General features: G+C 38.6%; 1 protein-coding gene across 3 annotated transcripts; it reads right to left on the bottom strand.

Annotated features, from left to right (window-relative positions):
• Positions 1–737: 737 nt before the first annotated feature.
• LOC116254870 (ethanolamine-phosphate cytidylyltransferase) lies at positions 738–15,421 on the bottom strand. Of its 3 annotated transcripts, none has more exons than XM_031630490.2 (10): positions 15,191–15,421; positions 14,083–15,113; positions 13,763–13,998; positions 13,403–13,587; positions 9,743–9,814; positions 7,413–7,480; positions 2,230–2,350; positions 2,031–2,096; positions 1,483–1,605; positions 738–1,286 (listed from the first exon to the last, which is right to left on the bottom strand). In XM_031630490.2, the coding sequence occupies exons 2-10, from the start codon at positions 14,424–14,426 to the stop codon at positions 1,215–1,217; spliced, it is 1,287 nt and encodes a 428-aa protein (XP_031486350.1). In that variant the 5' UTR covers positions 14,427–15,113; positions 15,191–15,421; the 3' UTR covers positions 738–1,214. The 3 variants fall into 3 exon arrangements, with proteins under 3 accessions (XP_031486350.1, XP_031486351.1, XP_049934072.1); XM_031630491.2 differs by having other exon boundaries at positions 14,083–15,101; positions 15,191–15,377; XM_050078115.1 differs by having other exon boundaries at positions 14,083–15,377.
• Between the last annotated feature and the right edge of the window lie 422 nt (positions 15,422–15,843).

A 15,843-nucleotide genomic window follows, 5' to 3' on the forward strand; every position in this document is an offset into this window, starting at 1 on the left:
TTTCGAATTCAACACCCAAATGAAAAACCTTTCATTGAGTGGTCGGCAACAAGTTATAATTCAGAATCACATGCGGTCCCGGCGACCATGCACATCACTTTCTTCTACTATTCACTCGAATAACAACTCCTCACTAGACGGATAAATGGGCTCAATGCCACGCGGTTTTAAAGGGCCCCACAAAAGGACATCTCGTGGCTTGACATGATCCCGATCATCGATCTTCGGCACTAAAATCAATAGCACGGAGCCAAGATCTAGTGCCACCACGAAAGAAGGATGAACATATTGCTTCAGTACAAAAACGGGAATAGGTATACGCAGGCGGGGAGAGATGTGTGTCTTTGAGAGAGAGAGAGAGAGAGAGAGACGCAGGGAAAGATAAAGAGAGAAAAAGACGTTAGAGCTAGCATAACCATGAGACGACGATTGTCCATCAGGCCCACAGGAATAAATTACAACGTACCGAATAAGCACCCAAATTGTTATCTTATGTAGCAGAAGTGTTTCAAGCTCACGCTGTTCATTTTAATAGCCAATGCTTCCAAGTATGATGCTACGTTCCTGAGGGGCTCACGTTGATGAACCACATCCAACTGTTAAGCCGTTAGCAAAGTTTCGAGTTTCAATCAAATCACCTGTTAAATGGAACCAAGCTGCTGCCCATGATAGAAAAAAACCAAGGGGTTCACAAAATCTGCCAGATAGACTGTGACCGACTTCCTAAGAACTGAGGATCAGATAAAACTTCGAACACTTTTTCTCTTTAGTCTTTTCCATTTTTGTTCAATTGAAACTTCATTATCCCAATTTCCGACTTGATCTTGCAAAACACGCAAAAATGCTCCAGGGAAGGCAATCTGCACTCTACAAAATGTAACTCACTCCAAAACTCGTACAAGGAGGTTAAATAGGAAACCAGAAAAAAGACATGGTCAAGGTGATGCTTGCGCTTCTGCGCCACAATGTAGGAAGCAGCGCTGGTTATAGCACGGTGTTTATATAGAAACAGAGCTAACCATTCGCTAGGCGACCTGGCTGTCAAATCCCAAAGCATCATGGAAATAAATAAGAGGACAAACTAGCAGACCGAGCTTCTCAACAAACGCCTGACCAGTGCTAAGCCGCCTCTCTTCAGATAAGGAAGATTAAAGAGGGGATATTGGTCCCCTTAAAACATTACTACGGTCTTGTCTCCGCTGAGCTTTGTAAGGTCAATCGTCACCAACAAAGGTCTTCCCCTCGTAATACCTCTTCTCGCTTTCTGATTTTTTTTCATTCCGCTTCTGAGGAAACCAGAAGTACGGTTAGTGATACTTTGAACTTGCAAATTCAGTTTCCGTATATCAAAAGGAATATAAAACTACAGATCACATTCATGTCACAAAAGAAAAGAACAATGTTGCATCACAAGGACTTGATATAGTAAAAATAAAAACTTTTAAGTGAGTAGAGACGTTGAAGTGTAAGCAAAAGGAAAACCTGGTAGGCCTCGTGATTAGCGACAATCCTTTTGATGATTGTAGTGGTTGTGATGTCCAAAGTACTTTCCAGCTCCTTGAAGATACCCATGCTCGTTGGGACAGCATATGGATTGCAGTTGCCCTGTTTATGGGTTACGTCATATCAGCACCGATTGACAGTTTTTGTGCTAATAGAAATCGAATTTTGCATGGAAGAATATGTTGTGAATGCACTTTTACAATGTAAGGCTGTGTTTCGAAAGCAGACTTGAGGTTAGAGATGAGAATGAAAATAGGCAAGAAAATGGAAGCAAATAGCGTCCTCTCCAAGTAGATGAAACCGGCTTATCTCCACCCTCACTTTCACTTGCCTCTCTGTTCCTACAGCCTACCATTTCCATGCTTCCAAGCAGTCGAAGAAATAAATGTTCTAAGGCAGTAAATGCTCAACAAATCTCCTCCAAATCCTAATCCTTCCTCTAACTTACCATTCTCAAACGAAGTCCAAGTAGCAAGGCTAAATTAGGCTAGTTAGCCAATAGAATAAACAAATGTTTCAAAACCAACCTTCGTGTAATCCATGTTCTCAGCAACAGTTCCATGGACCACCAAGGAGATGTTAAATGTAGTGATCTGCAGCACAAAATACACCTTTAAACATTGCTACACTAAATAGAATAATCTTCCAAGCAGATAGCAAATGTAGTTTTCAATCAGGAAACTGTTAAAGGAAAGAACTTTTAGGACAAGTTAAGCACGGCCCAACCATATCTTTTGACACCTCCCACGGAGCACCAATTATAACCTCATCCACATATCGACAAGCTAAAACACTTAAGCTTCTTTCATGCAGATTCATAATTGGACGATGTGCCCCTCTATTGTTACTGCAATGACCACCATGACGTCAAATGCAAAATGTTAGATGAAACAGACAAATACAAGTTGCATAAACTTAACATACCACATTACACATTCACAAATAAAGTAACAGGACAGGAGTACGATTAAATTTACACCATCGGAGCACAAGTAAATTTTCACTATCACAATAAACGAAGAACCATTGTTACATACAAACAGAAATTTCATGCAAAAATGAAGCTATGCTTACGTCATCCCTCCCAAATCGATCTTCCAACAATCTTGCAATTTTAATACCGCAGTTTCTCTCTCTCACACACACACACAGAGAGAGAGAGAGAGAGAGAGAATTGTGAGAAAAGTAATTTATATCACTGAATTTTCTATTAGGATTTCATCGTCAATATATGATCCAATTTTATTCATCTTTTGGGACTTGATCTTCAATACATGATCCAAGTTTCTTTTTAGTTCCTTTACCTTTCATTTCAAAATTTTTTTTATCTTCACAAATTCCCATCACATTAGTTCCGCAATAATGAATCTGTCGATAAGTGTGTGTCACTTAATGCTGTATAGTTTTAGGCTCATTTCTACGATGATGCTGAAACTGGTGCCTTTGATCAACTTGGTTGGCTAAGTCAACCAACCCCGCTTTTCACTTATACATGTTTCCTATGTGAAGAAGCCACGTAAAAGACTATGACCTGGAATGTTCTTTTACATACCATACTTATTACATGTTCCAGGCAGCAAAAAAACTCTGGATATTCCTCGATTTTCAAGAAACCATGGGTTCACCTTGTAGAAGGACGCCCAACATGGGGACTTAGATAGGGAAAGAAGCCCCACCCATGAACTTGAGGCTGCATGAGTGGTTGCTTTGGGTCATCAATAACCTAGAATTATTTACTTCTTGATGAACATTCTGCGTGTAATTAAGGAATTCAAATAACTATAACTTTGCACCAAAAGAGTGAAAAAATGTAGATCCCAAAGACCGAGTATGATTTGCACTTTTGCAGTTAGCCACTTATGGTTGTCGACTTGCCGATGAATCCTACAGTCGAAGGACGTGAAACATGAAATGCCATCTATTGGAGTTATCAAGCAGCCTACTCTGCATGTGTCTGCTTCCCTACCAAACTTCTTGAGGTTTTAGTTACACAGTATTAAGAACATACTTATAAAAATGGATTTCTTTTTTTTTTTATTGTATGTAATCCACTTTTCACTCACTATAATTTTTACTAAGGTACAGATATCATCTTTTCCACTTACCAGCATTTACTAGCTCATAGTATCAAAGTCTACATGAAAATCCTGCTTCTTCATTAAACGCAAACTCAAACATGTTATCATTACTATGATAGTTCAATCGCCATAATTGTTTCATCATTGTAATCAATTCTCTGTTATGATGGTTGATGTACTAATTCCCTTACTATTAATAGGATGAGTCCACATTATTTACTTCATATACTCCATTCATATTCTTCATATTTAAATAATTTTGATGAACTATACTTTCAGGTAATAGTATACATGTTTATCTTTTCCATGCAAATATCCATCCAACTTAATAAACTCACTCAATGAACCCAATTCATGAGCTCATTAAACAATGGTCTCAGACTACTAACATGCTCGTAACTCCTTACAAGAGGTCGAGCTTTTTTATCTAAAAACATAAACATAGTTATCACCAGCATCTAAGTTCTTCTATCATTTGGAAGTTTATCTTCAAGTAAGCGCTAGATAAGATATAGGGAAATGTTTTAAGCTAACATACTTAGACAAAAATATAATTTTGCACTAAACATGTCTAGATACTAGATAGTGAAGATGGCCAAAACCTGAAAAATATTGCAACCCTCTTTATCGGAACTTCATTTTCATTATCATCACCACATGAGAAACAGCAAAACCTATGCAGTATGCATCTACTTGAACTTGGGCATGAAAACCAGCCAAAACGTCCTATTCCTTCATCTTATCATCTATCAAGCAATTGGTGGTAATATGGATGGAACCCACCTTGTCCCCTCAGATTTACTAGGAAGTATCTAGTTGACCATTTCCTATACATGAAGCATCTATACAATTACCTGTTTATGTATCAAAATTGACATACTACTCAGGTCTCCATATATTCCACCTCGAGACTGCACACCCTTGTTTTTCTATAAGACAGGTTTCTCCTACAAGTAACAATAATCTATCATTCATCTTCAATGTCTACTAAGCAAGTTCAATCTAGACCACACAAAGCGCTTCCACTTTGGATGCCCACAGCAACCTTTTACCTTCCCTGGAATCAGGTTTCCGTTTTGTTTTCCTTTCCAAAATATTGGGAGAATGCCTGAAGACTCTGAACATGTGAAAATAAAGCACGAAGCACTCCATAAATTAACTTCTATCACAGCAGTCATGTTTGCTGAAATGGGCACAAAGACCTGTTCCCAGTAACTTATTTCCTTATATAACTAATAAATAGAAGATAATAAATATGAACAAGGCAGGGTTTAGAAAAATGGTAAAATAACCCTAAGCCAGCAACTCTGAACCACTGAACTGAAATATTGCCTAGGGAGTTAACACAAATATGATAGCTGGCATGCTACATATATGCTAGATATGTCAATGACTCTGAGGGCCAGTTTGGGCGCCACATGACGAAACCTTGAGGAAAACCTAATTACTAAAAACCTCTGAGTTCTAACTAAATAAAGTCAAAAAAATTCACTTTGGGGATGAAAAGGCTGCTCTCCCTCAGTTTTCATAAAACTGGAATAAACTCACTTATGGCAAAAAACTAGTTTTGCAAAAATCTGCGTTTTGTGCCATCCAAACAGGCACAAATACCCCATTTTAGTTTAAAACTGGTTTTGACACCAAAATGAGGTTTTAGTGGCACAAACAAGGCTCGTGGTTTTACGCATGAAAAACCTGATTAGCTTTTGAACCAGTGGGGTTTGATTGCAAGGAGAGTAAAATCAACTTCAGTTTTTTTGCTTTAAAGGTGCAAGAAAACAGAAAAATGTTTTCTGGAGAAAGGAAAACCTTTTCAATCTCTCTCTCGCTCCTGTTTGTGTATCATTTTTCCTCATCTTCTCATCCACCTCCACCCTCCTTCTGTACTCCGTTGCCACCATACTTCCCACCACCTTCTTCTCCACTTATATCATCATCACCATCATCTATTCCATGGTCATTGTCCCCACTATTGGCCATAAATGTTCCATTCCCTTCCACCATTACCAACACATAAGCCACCAGCACTATCACCTTCCTCCCTCTTTACCGCCACATCTATCTTTTCTGATCCTTCATCATCACTAACACCACCATTGACCAACAACCTTTCCCCCTCCCTCCTCCACCTTAATCGTCAACCCACCACCACCCATCGCACTTCTCTTCTTTTAAGGGGGGAGAGGGTATTGCCCACAAACCTTAGTTGTTAAACTAGCAATCAGATGGTCAAACTAGTTACATAGTCAAGCCAGGTGCCAGTCAACATAGTGGTCCATGCCTCCAATCTGCTGGTCCCATTTGATAGACTAGTTGACCAACTTGGTCAACAAGTCTGTGACATGGGCCCTTCTAAAATTTCAAATATGACTTTTGGTCGTGTGTGCATGAGTGTATACTGTAATATCCCAAAAGTTTAGTCCCCTATTGAAGATTGTGAAAGACCTTTAAGGGCTTATAAAAGGGGTTGTTAAAATTGTTGGTTGTTCTAGTTCCGGGGGTTGGAACCGAAGCTGTTAGGGGACGGGTTGGGATTTGCCAGACCAAGGACCTGAACCCGAGAGTGGGTCAGGTCGTTACAGTGGCATCAAAGTGAGGTTCAACACTCGGACTTGGGGATGGATTATAACGTTCCAAAAATTTAGTCTCGTATTGAAGATTATGAGAGATCTTCAAAGGCTTATAAAGGGGATTGTTAAAATAGTTAGTTGTCTTACTTCCTAACCTTTTTCGGACTGGAAGCAAAACTACTAGGGGGCATGTTTAAATCCGTCTAGGGGCCCGAGTCAAGAAGTGGGTCGGGTCATTACATATATAGTCATGACGTTTTGCAGATTTTGTATTTCTAAATATTATCTATTTTATTATATATATAATTATAAATTTATACATTTCTGAACATAAATATCTATATCTGCACATTTTACAAAGTATATATATATATATATATATATATATATATATATATATATATATTTGCATTTCTGTGTGCATATATGTATTCAGTATATTCTGTGAGTTTGTGCATGTGTATAGCTGTGTGGTCTTATGCATAATCAGTGAACTATATGGCTACACAATTCATTATAAGATTTTATATCTTCTGTTACTTTATTTCACTTAGAATGTTGCGTTTATGTGCCTCCTTAGAACTGAGGAAATCCCAACTTGTCTCGCCTGGTCATTTTAGGGCATTGACCAACCTGAGTCCGACTACTGATTTTGACAATTGAGGCATCAACTAGTCTTTCGGAACCTTGTCTAGCATGAGTCCAACTTCCGATTTTAACAACTAAGTCATCAATATCCTCCTCAACTCTCTTTTTCGTCAATAAGAAAAAAAAAATATTTGTGCATTCAAACAGCCTATTCTATCCATTGAACATTGTATATTTTCAATATCGGCCAGTCGCCCTCTAGATAAATAATAATCAAACAAGTCTGCCCGAATTCAAAAGTAATCTACAGCTTATCTACACTGTAAATTCTCAATATTGGATGGTTACCCACTTTGGTTAAATTGACTTAGCTCAAAAGTAGTCTACAGCATAAAGGCTAAAGCTCAAAGAAGCAAATAGAAATGACCACAAGAACAAGAAACAAAAGATGCATCTGTGGATACATAGGTTACCAATCAGTATCCAGTACTCTAGTTCACACAAGTAGTGGACCTTCTCAAATGTTAAACACATGCATGTTACAAGTACCTATTCCAAACAGTAGGGTTTCTAAAGTTTAAAAACTAAAAGACATCACATAGTTAAGACTGTCAAAGCCAATATGGTTAATGGTATTGAAAGTTGTTTCAAGGTGGTGTTCAACAACATTCACCTGACGGTTTGATCAGTGTGGATACCAACAAGCAAAAAGTCTCCAAGTCCACGAGCCAGTCGCAAGATCTACAGAACACAGCAGAATAAATGTCTGAACTTTGAACAACACAGAAAAATAGTTTAAAGAATTTAACATCAAAGAAGATTCACTTTTAGAAATATCATCTAACCAGTCTTCAACCTCCAATAGAAACTCTTATACCTTTAAAAAAAGACTTTGTCCACTCAACAAAAGAATAGAAAAGTTAAGGACTGCAATGTGGCATAAGCATGCTAAAGTACAAGCATCTTGAATCACATAAAAGTAATCTGTCTTTGTTGATCTGGTGGGATAGGCTCCTGAGAATGCTTGAAGTAACTCTAGTTATCATAATCCTTAATAAAGGATGTTTTAATGCTTACTTACCACAGGAATGAAGGAAAATCTATCAAGTTATCCTCCCTGATGATCGTTTTCCTCAGACTGTCTATCAAGGAGAAAAAAGGAAACTACACAGGCAGTAACATGAGGATCTTCAAACATTTCTAAACAAGAAGGATTGATTAGTTAGATAGATAGAGAAGTTTAATCATCTATTCTCTTGCCATCCCATGCATATGGTCAACAGTTCACTGACCTCCTCCCCTTCCACCCACACAATTCAACCCAAACCTCTCATTTGAATAATGTTGTGCCCACTGCATTTTATTAGCCTATTAGGAAATACTTTTGGTCCAAAACTTTTCTGTTGCATCTAGGATGCAGGCATTTTTCTTCTCTTTAATTTGTATTGCATGTAAATGCACATGGAGAGAAGAAGGAAGAGAATGTGTAAGAAATAACAAAAAGGTAAGCTCGTGAATCCATCCAGTCCAGATTTGTAATCTTCTTTGAGTATGTAATAAAGATGTATGAGCTTGATAACAAAATAAACTAAAGAAGTCTTTCTGAACCTATGTAACATGGGTACCTTAATTTTGGTGGAGTACCCATACTAGTCAGGTGCGACACGGCTATGGGTACGGGTACGGTGTCGGGTGCGGCTCAGGTATGAGTCAACAGGTACCGGGTACGATCAACGTACCCAGGTCTGTATCTATCCAAAAACAGACTCAGTCAATGTTGACCGATTTCATTTTCGTCCAAAACTTAGGGGTTTTTTTTGTTTTCTTATTTCCTTTCAAAAACGCAGAGCCTCGAAAAAATTGTGAGCAACGTCCAGCGACCTGCGATGTCCAGCAACTTCCGACGACCTCCAACAACCTCCGGCGACCTTCCTGGATGAACTATTTTTTCTTTTTATTGTTGTTCTTAGCAGTATTTTTGTTTTCATTCGACTAATGTTTATACTTGATTGTTTAGGGGGCTGCTCGGTTGTCCATATGTTTAAAGTTTTTCATAGGTTTCTTAAAAACACTGCTGCAAGATCCGTTGATATATATTTTCTATGTTGTTTATTGTTTATGTTGATATTTTTTTTATTTTGATATATATATTTTCTAAGTATTTCTTCTATATATATATATATATATATATATATATATATATATATATATATATATATACGGCCGTATCCCCACACCCAAGTTTTTTGAAAATTGATCGTACTTGTACTCGCACCGGCACCCGTACCTATGTGACATAGTCCTAAACATTAAATACAAAAGCAAAGGTGAAAGGGAAGCATGTAGATCAGTAAAAATACACAGGAAATCAAAATGATATGAACATCAGTACTAAATTTGGGGTATACAACAAGAAACATCTATTGTAGTATACATCAACAACTTAACTAACTACTGCTGCGCCTAAAGTTCTCCAAATACCTAGGCTTTTGACATATTGATTGGAAGATAAAACGGATGACTTGCTAGACCCAAGTGACCATACTGGATATTAACAGATTTCTTAGATATTACGCCTCTAAGGACTAATAATGTCGCATCATGGCCTTAGGAGAGATGCAAGTAGTCACCTCCTGGGATGATAAAAGAGACCAGAATGGCAATGACAAAGGGAAAGTCTTTGAAACCCAGAGAGATTCAAATTTAGACAGGGGTTCTACAAAATCAATGTGTAAAAATCTACAAGCCATTTAGTGGAACTTTTTCAGCGATAAAAGAAGCACATGGTTCAGCAAGCACATTAACGTCCTTAAAAGTGTGGCACAGATACCAATAGTGACTTTAGCAGAATAAACATAACTGTTCAAAAAATAAAAACATCGGATTTCAAATGATGCAACAAAACATCTAGCGTGAAACACATAATGCTACACAATTTTGCCATCACAAGTTCCAACGTTCATATGCACATTAAGCTTTCAAAGACTCGGGCACAAATTATACCTCTACATGTCCAGCATGGAAAAGATCAAATGCACCATCTATATACACTATGCGTGCATCTGGCCCTGGCCCCTGAATCCAATACATCCACAGTCAAAGTGAGTCAAAGAAGCACAATAGTAGGAAAAGTCCAGGCATTAAAGACAACATCAAGAAGAAACTCTTCCTAGTATTTCATGTGACTTATCCTACACATTTGCAAAGTTACAAGGTTTGAGGGAAACGCACCATAAAAGCAGAATTTTGGAATCAGGCTAAAATAAAAACTTGGGACCCCACTTGTTAGCTCGATTTACAAACCCCAAGAACCAGCAGCAGTAACCCCAAAAGTAATGAGGTTAAAGTTGAACAGATCACATACACATATATATACAAATGCATATATCATATATATGTGTGTGTGTGTGTGTGTATGGATTTTCATGTATACATACAAGCATTAGTCATGGAGGTTTAGTTTAACAAAAGAATCTTATGGAAAAGGATCTACATGTCTTAGAAAGTTAGATGTGTGCATCATAATTTGATAAATGATAGCACTTTTGTGCTTGCTTATGTCTACTAAATGACCTTTATGGACATACAGTAAGAGTAGACACATGATTAGCATTTAGAGCCTTTGGAAGTCACTCATCATATATGGAAACCTTACATACATGTGCCCACAAATAAAAAAGTGTCTATTCTTTGTAAAATTGCAATATAGGCTATACATATTAAGCAAAAGAAGCACTCAATAGTTTCACTTTTGTAAATATTTTGCACCATTGGATATAATTTATACATTATCAAAATGCCACCAACATTGATTTGTCAATGAGCCCTCATAGATACTATTGCAGAATCTGTCCACACAGATACCACATACTTAAAACACAAGAATGCACACATCAAAACACATAGACATATACAGGATATTTAGAAAATGCCATCTAAAAATATGCATTTTGTAATCCTAAGCCAGACGGGTGCGCCAACTATAGCACCGATGCTGGTGCGCGTGCAGCCCAACACGGCACCCGACTCAGTCAAACCGAATCAGGTGCTGCTGACCGCACATGTTCTTCTTTTCTCTTGTTTTTTTTTTTTTTTTTTCCTTCTCCTATCTTGCCCTCTTCTTTTTTCCCTCTTCCCTCTCCAATCCCACTTATTTTATTTAATAAAACTTTGAATTTTGTATGAGATTAAGGTAACCTTGATAAAAAAAAGTTTAAAAATATAGACAAATAAAATTACTTATATAACAAATAACATATATCTATATATATATCATTGTCACATATATTGAGTATGGGCATTATACAGCAAGGAATTTCTCGAGTATATTACGGCAAAGTTGTATATCTAGGGAATATTTCGGGAAAATCTCGTCAAATTTTTAAACAATTTAAAACATTTAATAAATCCTGAAAATTATAAAAAATCATAAAAATACAAAAAAACGTGAAAAAATGTGTTTTTTTCACGTTTTTTATTTTCTGGCGTTTTTTGAAAAAGACGCATTTTTCAAGTTTTATTAATCTTTGCGTATTATACGCGTTTTTTTCAAATAAGATGTGTTTTCTGTGACAATGACATTATATATATATATATATATATATATATATATATATATAAATGCTCTCGCTGGGATTTTTTTTTGGAACTTGCCGCATTCCACACCGGCACCCACACCCAATTTGTTTTGGAATTTGCCGGTACCCGCACCCATGTGACATAACTGTAATCTGTAGAGTTCTAAAGTAACCAGACAAATCATACAAATGAATTTTATCGCCCAAGGCCAGATTATAAGCCCAAAAGTTTTTAAGCTCATAAGATCTGACATATGCATCAATTATATTATTAATTATATCCCATTGGGAATAGCCTAGACAATTGAATCTATCTTTGCATCCCACTTTTGAGCATTCAAAGAAGAAAGAAGTAGATTAAGCAGTCAGGTTATGAAGATTGTTAAAATTAGGACATAATATATATATACACACACACACACACACATACATATATATATATAGGTATATATATATTTATTATACAATTATATATATAATATATAATATATAATATATATAAACATGTAAATTACACTCATACAGTTAGTTTTGCAAGATCTCCACAAAGTACTGGCATGAAGTCCAAAATATATACAGCAAATCTCAGAACGGGATGATTAGATTGCAGTACTAAATGCACGTACACACACACACACATATGTATATATATGTATGTATTTGAGCACCTAAGGTCCTAAACCCACTTAATAGAAAGCTTATATTTTTGCAAATGATACATTTATTTTTCATCAAGGATACATTTATTTCTTCATCAAACCTTTTGGATTTGATCTATTTATGGTTTTTAGTAGGTCATAGCCTGGAGATCGTGTAATTCTAGCAAACATATGGGTGCCTTAATGGCTTGAGAAATCAATAAACTCACAATATGTCAATCCTAAAGGCTAAAAGTTTTTATGTTTTTTATTCCTAAACTGCATTACCCAAGAGATAATCCTATCAAATAAACCAACTTGGGAGCACACTGTGCACATACTTATTGCATCTAATACAACTACAACTTCTACTGATGAGGTTTCACAACATGACTGGAGAAACTCCAAGAGCACCAGACATTGGCAAACACACACACACACACACACACTATATATATATATATATATATATATATATATAAGAGAGAGAGAGAGAGAGTTTGATATAATTGCCATTTTTCAGGAACAATTGTTTCTTAGCAGAGCCTGAGAACTTGGTCTCACTACAAGAATCTTAAAAGCATCAGCATATCAGAGTTCTAGTGTTTTTCATTCTTCTTGGCACTCAATAGTTTTTTGAGCAAGTCATGTTAGAGTTTTACTAAATATCTATATACATGTTCAGGTTCAGCAAGCACAACATCATCACCACGTACTTAGCTAAACATATTATTTGTGGCATGCTCCACGGTAGCATTTATAACATGAAAAAAATATGTACTTTGGAAGTAAGACCTGATGAAATGACAATGTCAAGCGCTTTTTGAATTTCACGAAAAACCTAGTTTCTCCATCAGTCGGATGGACCACACAATGGTCAAAACCAGAATTTCATCATATCCTGGAGATTGAATCTTCTGTATCTTGATGACCTTATGACAATAAGCCCCAAAATGAAGATGCAATTTCAGCACAAATATATCAGGAAACCAAGCTAGGACGAATTCACATAAGGACAAAGAGCAAGCTTATGACCCGACTAGAAGAAATAATTTTTCAAGGTCTAACATAATTAATACAACTGCATACTAACAATAGTTGCTCAAGTATGAGAAAAATGGTCAGCATTCATTAGTAGGTCGGTTTAATAAGAAACATTTGTGGACCACAGGCCTAGATCAAAATTTAGATTAAATCTCAAAACAACAAGAACACAAACAAGAATAGTTCAAGCATCAATTTATAATTTCTCCAGTTTCCTTCTCCCTTTCCCGAGGCTAACACCACGAGTTTACCGTGAAGACTATCCGGTTGCTCATCATTGTACGTAAAATACGGAGATGGACATCCACACCTTTATCATGGACTACCAACCGAAAAAAATATAGCAAATTGCAAAATGCGTATAAGTAATTGAAATTCGGGCAAGGAACAAGCGAAATAACTACCTTGCCGTTGGAGAATTGTACAATCCTTCGAGATGTAGGCAGGAAATGTGATATCCGTGTCGAACTTGCAGTTACCCCTCCATCTTCAATCTTATGGCTGTGCCCATGGCTGAATTGCCGCTGCAAAGATGCATGGTTATGGCTGTCATTGAGTGACCTCTCTCTCACACAAAGAAGCATCCGGCCTGTCCAGAAAGCAAGACGGGGAAGTTTAACGATGCATGAAATGCTGCTGCAAGCCGGAGAAACTAGTCGAGCACAAATGCTCACACCATGAAAACCACCAATTAACGGGAACAGGCGGGATGGCAAAAATAATAACCATAGCAAGAGAAGAAGAGGAGGAGATGTGAACGGTACCAACGATGTCCGTGCTTGAAACTCCTTCAGTCCGCTTGATCTGCTTGTATCGGCCAGCCTTCTTGGCGAGGGCGTACGCATCGGATCCATCAGGGAGAAGGCAGGGATCGTCTCCGTGAATTATGTAGTCGATCTTATATTCATCAAAAAGCTTGTTCATGAATTCTTCCGTTATCGCGTAAGGAGCATCTGGAATGACTTCATCCACCCACTTCACGGCGTTGACCATTATCATCCTGCAGTTGGTCGGAAAGAATCAGATCGAACAAAATGGGCCGAGTCGCCCAAAGTAAAGGTAAAAAGCGACCAATTTCGCTTACCTCTCATGGAGAGGGGTAACCGGCGGACCTTTGTTGGCAATGATCTCGTCGTCGCTGACGACTCCGACGACAAGCTGGTCGCCGAGAGCACGAGCTTGGCGGAGGGCGTTGCAGTGGCCGTAGTGCATCATGTCGAAGCACCCGTCCATATACACCCTGACGGGCTTCTTCTTGTTCCTCTTCCACCACCAACTATCGCTGCCCCCCAGCAGAGGTGGGAGGCTATGGTTGGGGAAACCCAGAAAGAAGCCTAGGGCGGACGCCGTGAGAATGAAACCCCCCAGCAGACCGGTAGCTAACCATCTGGAGACCTGACTGTCCGGGCGAGAGAAATCGGAACCCATGGCGGAGTCAGACGGGCGAGCGATTCCACCTCGCTCCCCGGCCGGCCAGCTAACTATGGATGATAACGATGACCAGTGGTTGATAGGAGAAGAACCCTCCCTGCGAGAGAGAGGAAGAGAGAGAGAGAGAGAGAAGGGGGAGGGGGTGCTTTCTGGAATAACCCGTTAACGTCCTTTTCGCGGGTATTTGTAAATCTTTTCCTCCTTTTTTGGGGGGGTCCCTCTTTCCCTTTTATCTTCCAGCCCCTTCCCTCACCTCACCGTGAGATACGAGGAGGAAGTGGAGGAAAGCCCACCCACAAAACTCCCCATTCTTCAAAATTCTCGGCCCTCTTTCCCAATTCCAACACCCAGAAGAGAACGAAACTGGAAGATGACGCCCTGCCCTCTTCCCTCCACAGTCCAGAATCTCCAGGAACTCAATTTCAGAAAGAGAGAGAGGGGGGGGCCGCTCCCGGACTTTCTCCTGCACCTCAGGCGGCAAAAATCTCTCCTGCCCTTATCGATGGACGGCGCTGCCCAACGAACAACGGACCTACGGAACCAGGCTCTGCCCTTCCCTATTAACTGAAGGAAGGGCACTACTGGGGGTCATCTCAATCTCCTCCCTGCCTGCAGATGTCGTACACCCTCACCGATCAACCTCGCCCCCGGCAGCACAATTTGACTCAGAAACTGAAAAAACAACTGAAAATAAGAACATGGTAGCTTAGATTAGACAATGGCAGAGAGGATGCTTTTAGGCCATTAGGCATGCGGCCCACCTCGATTGGGCTTTTCCTTCTCCAAGCATCTCCTCGTCTTGGCTGTCATTTCGAGTGCTGATGCACCTCCAGTGCGCTGAGCTCTCGTCTTTTTTATCTCTCATGAGCGGTGGTACGTGAGAGGAACCGAAAAACGTGCAACTAAGAGAACAAATCACATGGTGCAACGCTGTCTTGTTGTGTCTTGAATCGACGATTCCTGATTCCATATTTAACCGAAACTGCAGGGGAAATGAAGGCATCGTTCAGTGCCAGTTGGTGTGGACTGTTTGTGTTGGATGGTCTGCCATTATAGATGACATTGCCGTCTCTGTGGTCTTTCAGCAGAACTTTTAAATCTTACGTTCTGTTGCCTACCTAACCATAACTGTTAAAATACAAATTGGCTAAACTCAAAGACTTCAAAAATTACTAGGAAGATGAAAAAGATACATAAAACTAAAGAAATCCATATACTTTTTTTCGTTCTTTGAAGTAAGCTGCAAGCTTCGTGGTCTCTGAAACATGTTCTTGAAAAGACTCTCCTGTGCATAGAAGTTTATAGCAGCTATGTGCCTGACTACCCAATACATGTCAAATGAAAAATGAATGAAAACCTCTCAAGATCTATTAACGACTTTCTTGGCCTTGAAGTTTAGATTCGAAGAGCATCT

The sequence above is a fragment of the Nymphaea colorata genome, chromosome 5 (assembly GCF_008831285.2).
Source record: "Nymphaea colorata isolate Beijing-Zhang1983 chromosome 5, ASM883128v2, whole genome shotgun sequence".
NCBI classification, from domain to species: Eukaryota; Viridiplantae; Streptophyta; class Magnoliopsida; order Nymphaeales; family Nymphaeaceae; genus Nymphaea; species Nymphaea colorata.